We start from the raw sequence: 6,901 nt of genomic DNA on the forward strand, positions 1-6,901 counted from the left end.
AAAAAAAAGACGACAAAGAAGCTTTGTACTATGCAAATCTATAACGGGGAAAAGGCTTTAAATCATAAAACCGAAGAATTTATTTTAGTATATTAACAAAGATATTATTCATCCACGAGCGTTAACTTTCAACTTGCACAAACAAAAACAATGATTAACCGAATTAAAATAAATACAAAATTAACTCGTCAAAATTTTTTCTATAGTTTTTCTTAAACTAAAAAAAATCCAAACCCAATATATTCTTATTGGGCTTAGCTTAAGGAATATGGGCTTAAACCCATTCTGACAGCTTCTCTTATACTATTTTTTCCTAAAGGCATGCAAAATTCCATTTTCTTTGTGAAGTCGCGAGAAATGCCGTTTTCTTTTAGGTTTTTTTCCCGCATGAGTCATACCAATAATACGTCAGTTATTCACGAAATGGAATAATATTGCATTCATTGTCTCCTAGAATCCCGTATTGTGCCACGAAAAGTCTCTCTGAACAAAAAAATGGCGTTTACGGAGTTCAGGCCATTGAACGAGAAGTCTCTCATAGAATACATAAAAGCAACGCCTTCGCTGTCATCCACTATCGGAGACAAGTACGAGGATTTGGTGATCAAGGAAGTTGGAGATGGCAACCTTAATTTCGTGTTCATCGTCGTCGGCACCTCCGGTTCTGTTGTCGTCAAACAGGTTTCAGATTCTGGATGTAGTCATGGTTCTAGCATCTGATTTGTTGTAGATCGATGATTTTATTGTTGGTTAAGAATTAGGGTTTATCTTTGTAGATTATTTGTTGATTAGCGGTTTTAGATGATGGGTATTCGAGCTTGGTGATGGGTCAGTGGTTTTTGGCAATGAAATTTGGTGATTTTGTTTGGAATCATGGTTGGCGTTTAAGATTCAAATCAGTATTGATGGAATCTTGTCACGTTTGCAGATTATTTTCTTCGATCATGCATTTGGTTATTATGCAATTGATAATTTGAAGTTTTGTTGGTGTTTATTTTGTGGAATATGTTTAGTGGTGGTGCTCTATTATACAATGAGTGAACATTATTACATAATGTAGTTCTCAATCCTCGATGCAAAAGATTTCGAATGGCAGATTTCATGTGCAGATGTTTTCTTTTTCACCTTGCTGATGTATAAAATGACTTCACATTTGAGGTTGTTTGTTTCTGTGGAATTCATGTGCTTCTGCATTGATCTTGTTATATTCTCACTTTTTTTTTGCATATTTATAGATGGATTACTTACGATTTTTGGGTTTTGAAGTTGTCAAACTTCTACGTTTTGGAAGAAATTGGGGTTTTTAAATTGTTTTTTGACCCTTTATCTCCATATAGGCACTTCCATATATCCGTTGCATCGGGGAATCTTGGCCAATGACGAAAGAAAGAGCGTATTTCGAGGCAACGGCGTTAAGAGTGCATGGAAAACTATGCCCTGACCATGTTCCTGAAGTATATCATTTTGACCGGACCATGGCTCTGATCGGTATGAGATACCTCGCCCATCCGCACATAATCCTCAGGAAAGGACTGATTGCCGGAGTGGAGTATCCGCTGCTTTCAGAGCACATGTCGGACTACATGTCTCGGACTCTGTTTTTCACTTCCCTGCTATATAATAATACCACAGAGCACAAAAGAGCAGGTATTGTCGAATCACTGTTCACACCTTCCCTTATCATATGATTATATCTTAAGTGAGTTTTCAGGAAAATGCTCAACAAACTGATAGTTTCTATTTTTGAGAAAAAAACTCACACACAAAGAAAAACTGTTTTGAAATCGTAAAAAGAGATCAACAATCCAAACAAAATTCCATAAAATATTTGCATATATTTCTAATTGTTTTACAACATATAAATACATCACAACCATTAGTTAGTTACAACATATAACCTCTTGTCCTTATCATAAAGAACCGACAACTAACTTACTGCTAAAAAACATAAACATGAGACATTACTACAGAACATCTTATTCTGCAGTCTTTGACCTTACTCTTCCATGCAACCTCCAACAACACGACCGAGCTTGATCTAATATAGCCAACAGACTCCTCCTTGGATTACACTCTCAAACACATTCCAATCAAGCTCCTCAGAATTTCAAATCTTATCAGATGATAAGCTTTGGTGAATATATCATCAAGCTAATCTTCGATCCTGCAATAAATGATGTTAACCTCTTCCTCATGTTGTACCTCCTTAAGGAAGAAGAACTTCAACTTGAAGTCTTTGGTTCTTCCATGGAAACAGGATTCTTCGATATAACAATAACAACATGATTGTCTACCCAAATATGAGTTGGAACTTCAACTTCAAACCCTAAATCGACCAAGATCCTCCTTAACCAAATAGCTTGTATTTGCTGCGGCAGTAGTGGCAACAAACTCAACTTCTACAATGGGTTGAGGGATGATTTCTTGCTTCTTAGAGTACCATGAGAAGCACCCGGAGCCAAGTGAGAAATAATAATCGTATGTACTCTTCATATCTTTGACTGATCCCATTCCCATATAATCACTATCAGCAAACCCTTCTAAAATAGCTTTATCACTGGTTTTGAATGGAATTTCAAAACCTCGTGTTCCATTCAAATATCTGATTACTCTCTTGGCTGCACCAAGATGATTCTGTCTTGGACTGTTGAAAACCTTGAAAGAATATGATAGAACCCACCCATTAATAATGGGCCCAACAAAGTCTCAAAACTCATGGGTAGAACTCACCCCAAAAGCTAGCTTGTTGGGAGAGGGTGCCCATGGTATTATATTGACTCAATTGTTCCCACATATTTCCGATGTGGGACTCTAACAATACCGCCCCCTTTAAACAGCAACGACCACGGCGCCGGCGGCTTCTCGGTCGCTGGCGGCTACGCACCCTTTGTGCTCCTCTCCCGCTGCGTCGTCTGCATGTCCGAGGATCGGTTGGCTCTGATACAAATTTGATAGAACCACCAACAAAGTCTCAAAGCTCATGGGTAGAACTCACCCCAAAAGCTAGCTTGTTGGGGGAGGGTGCCCATAGTATTATATTGACTCAATTGTTCCCACATATTTCCGATGTGGGACTCTAACAGAATACTTACAGCATATTGGATGTCGGGTCTTGATGTTGTCAAATACATCAAGCACTCTACAATACTCCGATAGTTCTTCTCATCGACAGCCTCAACAGATTCATCCCTTGATAGCTTCTCCTTCACATTCGTAGGAGTTCTTATACATTTGCAGTCTTCCATCTTAAATTTCTTCAACGTTTCAGATGGATACTTTCTCTGACAGAGGAAGGTTTGACTAACTTCTTGTCAAATCTCCATACCAAGAAAGAATGACATTACTCCCAAGTCTATCATCTCAAAAACAGTCATCAACTCCTTCAGCTTTCCAATTTCTTCTTTCCTCAAGCCTGTAACCTGAATTTCATCAGCATAAAGTGATATGATAACTACATCTGATCCAATCTTCTTTACATAGAGAATTGACTCATTTTGGCTTCTCTCGAAATCGAGTTCCAGTAAATGACCATCAATTTTTCCGAACCATGCTTTTGGAGCCTGTTTAAGGCCATATAGAGCTTTCCTCAATCTGTAAACTGTCTTCACTTCCTCTTATGATGAAACCATCTTGCTGATCAAAGGAACTTTCCTCCTCCAACTCTCCATTCATGAAAGTTGATTTAGCGTCCAAATGATAAACTTTCCAACTTTTCTGAGTCGCAACTGCAAATAGAAACGAATGGTGTTCAATCTTGCAACAGGTGCGAAAGTTTCTAACTAATCAATTCCCCAGATCTGTGCATAGCCTTTCCTCACGAGACGTGCCTTACACTTGATAGAACCATCCAGATTTACTTTTTTACTTTATATACCCACTTAAGTGATTTCACTCCTTTGATATTTCTCCCCATTGGTCTATCAACCAATTCCCATGTTTTGTCTTCGACCTTACTCCTCCATACAACCTTGAACAACATGACCGAGCTTGATCCAATATAGCCAACATTTAGCATATCAAGAAGTATCAAACTCAAGATTGATGTTCTATCAATAGTTGCCAAATGATAAATATTAGGGAAAATCCCAAAAAAAACACTGAACTTTACAATTTTGATAAAAAAAACACTGACCTTTTTATTTTATCAAATAAACATTAAACTTTTTAAATTTGACAAAATAAACACTTAACTCTTCTACGATTGTCAAAATAAACAAAATGAATGACGTGGCCCAATTAGATGCAGACACGTCAGATTATTTTACTTAGTTTTTTTTACAATCGGAAAAAGTTCATTTATTTTTTTTGGATCACTAAAAAAGTTCAGTGTTTTTTTGATAATCGCAGAAAAGTTTATGTATTTTTTGGATCATTTAAAAAGTTCAGTGTTTTTTTAGACTGGTTTAAAAAGTTTAATGTTAATTTGACAAAAACTAAAGTTTAGTGTTTTTTTTGTCAAAATTGTAAAGTTCAGTGTTTTTTTTGGGATTTTCCCTATTTATTATAATAGGTTTGTGCATGTCATATATTGGCAAACTGGCTTGAACCCTTTTTATTTCTTTTTGTAATGCAAAGCAATTTATCCAAGTGAAGTAACGTTTTGCAATTTTGACATAACTTTGATCTTTTAACTGCCTAAATTAGTGTAAATCATTGTTAGTATGAACATCGTCCATTTCTTTTGCAGTTACTGAGTTTTGTGGCAATGTGGAGTTATGCCGATTGACAGAGCAAGTTGTATTTTCTGACCCGTATAGAATTTCTCAATACAATCGTTGGACTTCCCCTTACCTAGATGATGATGCTAAAGCTGTACGTGAAGATAGTGCCCTGAAGCTTGAAGTTGCTGATTTGAAATCGATGTATATTTCCCTACTCGGAGAAACTTTTATATTAACATTGAATCCAATTCTCCTGTGAGTATTCCTAATCACCTTTCTGTAGGTTCTGTGAAAGAGCACAAGCTTTAATTCATGGTGACCTTCACACTGGTTCTATCATGGTTACCCAAGACTCAACTCAGGTGATAGATCCCGAGTTTGCATTTTATGGACCGATGGGTTTCGACATTGGAGCTTTTCTCGGCAACTTAATATTGGCTTTCTTTGCACAAGATGGGCATGCTGAGCAGAAGAATGATCGAAAAGTAAGCATTTTCTGGGAATTCACATTCCAATATCTGATTACTCTCTTGGCTGCACCAAGATGTTTTCGTTTCTGTAATTCATATTTTACACTAATTTTTCCTTGAGTATTTGCCCCTGGCATTGTAAAAGGCCTCCGATTCTGCAAACATTATGATTGAACTTCTTTTTCTCTACCAGTTTCATTTATTTCTTCATGGGTATTCTATGGTTGCAACTAAGTCATATGCTTTGCAACTCCAGGCGTACAAGGAGTGGATCTTGAGAACCATCGAGCAAATCTGGAATCTGTTCAACAAAAAGTTTATTGCACTTTGGAACCAACACAAAGATGGACCTGGGGAAGCCTACCTCAGAGACATCTATAACAATGCCGAGGTTCTACAGATCGTGCAAGAAAACTATATGAGGAACTTGTTGCATGACTCCCTCGGTTTTGGTGCTGCAAAAATGATAAGGTAAGCTCCACGTTTAGCCAGTCTTTCCTGTTTTTGCAGTTCCATGAATCGACCATGGTTTGGGTATACAAAATGCGGGTATCCAACTATTATATGAGATGAGATTGGGTTTGGTCATGAGAAAAACCTGAAAATTGGGTTCAGGTTCGGATACTTATACACGAGACAAATATTACCCATGAATACCATGTAGAGTAACAGGGAAGGCCGACTAAATGTGGTCGATAAAAACTCAAGGTTTTGAACTTCAATCTCGAAAATTTGGGTTCAGGTTCGAGTAATCCAAAAATTTAGGATACTCAATTCGAACCAATTCCTAGATATATATTTTGATAAAAAGAAATAAAAAAAGTGTTAAGATCCCGGGTTCAATAACTGCGGGTATCTTAAAATTTTCTAGGCATCCGCCAAAAGAGATCCGTGATCGGGTAATATCTTGTGAGATCCGAGATATTCGAATTCAAGTTTGGGTAATCCGAAAATTTTGGGTACTCGACTTGCACTCACCCCTATCATGAATCTAACAGGAAAACATTCACACCCTCATTGTTTGTATGATAGGAGAATTGTGGGTGTAGCCCATGTGGAAGATTTTGAATCAATCAAAGACGTTGAGACACGGGCAAACTGCGAGAGACGAGCTCTGGATTTCGGGAAGATGCTTCTAAAGGAAAGGAGAAAGTTTAAGTCAATTGGTGAAGTTGTTTCAGCAATTCAGCAGGTCGGGTCGTGACCAAACTTTGCTAAAGAATGGAGTTTTTCTCCTCTGTGGCCACCTAAAGAAGAGCCATTTCTGGTTTTGGTTGTAATCTGACTCAGTGAGTCACGTTTCGGGTCTTGGAGGAGCAGGACTTGGCTGCGTTATGATTGATTCATCAACCCAATTATGTGACAGAATGAAACATTTTACAATAAAAAGGTCAATGTTAGTTGAGTTTTCAGAAACTTTATTATAATTTTTTGCTTGTGTACATTAGGTTAGAGGTTGTGGTTTGTGTAAAGATGGTTTCGGTCCATTTGCACGTGATCTTTGCTTTCGGGTCGATGAGAATTGTTGGTGGATTAGAGATGTGAATCGGGTCCGTCCGACTTGGGCCTGCATTCAATCTGAGGGTTTCGGTTTTAGGTTCAAGTTGTCTCGAATTTTTTTGGGCCTCTATAACCAATTCTGAAGCTCGGTCCTATATATTTCGAGGTTGGATCGTGTTGGGTTGGCTAGTTCAAATTGTGTTGTAAAGTTTTTTTATTAAGACTAGTCGAAGACCCACACCATCTGGGGTTATTGTTTTTTACTAATTA

General features: G+C 37.6%; 1 protein-coding gene across 1 annotated transcript; it reads left to right on the top strand.

Moving 5' to 3' along the window:
- The first annotated feature begins 363 nt into the window (after window positions 1–363).
- LOC104825376 (methylthioribose kinase) lies at window positions 364–6,552 on the top strand. Its single transcript, XM_010557699.1, has 6 exons — window positions 364–681; window positions 1,338–1,647; window positions 4,688–4,862; window positions 4,945–5,146; window positions 5,388–5,602; window positions 6,164–6,552. Exons 1-6 carry the CDS (start codon window positions 496–498, stop codon window positions 6,333–6,335), a joined length of 1,260 nt encoding a protein of 419 aa, XP_010556001.1. The 5' UTR covers window positions 364–495; the 3' UTR covers window positions 6,336–6,552.
- Window positions 6,553–6,901: the final 349 nt, after the last annotated feature.

Source organism: Tarenaya hassleriana, unplaced genomic scaffold (genome assembly GCF_000463585.1).
Source record: "Tarenaya hassleriana unplaced genomic scaffold, ASM46358v1 Cleome45, whole genome shotgun sequence".
NCBI lineage: Eukaryota > Viridiplantae > Streptophyta > Magnoliopsida > Brassicales > Cleomaceae > Tarenaya > Tarenaya hassleriana.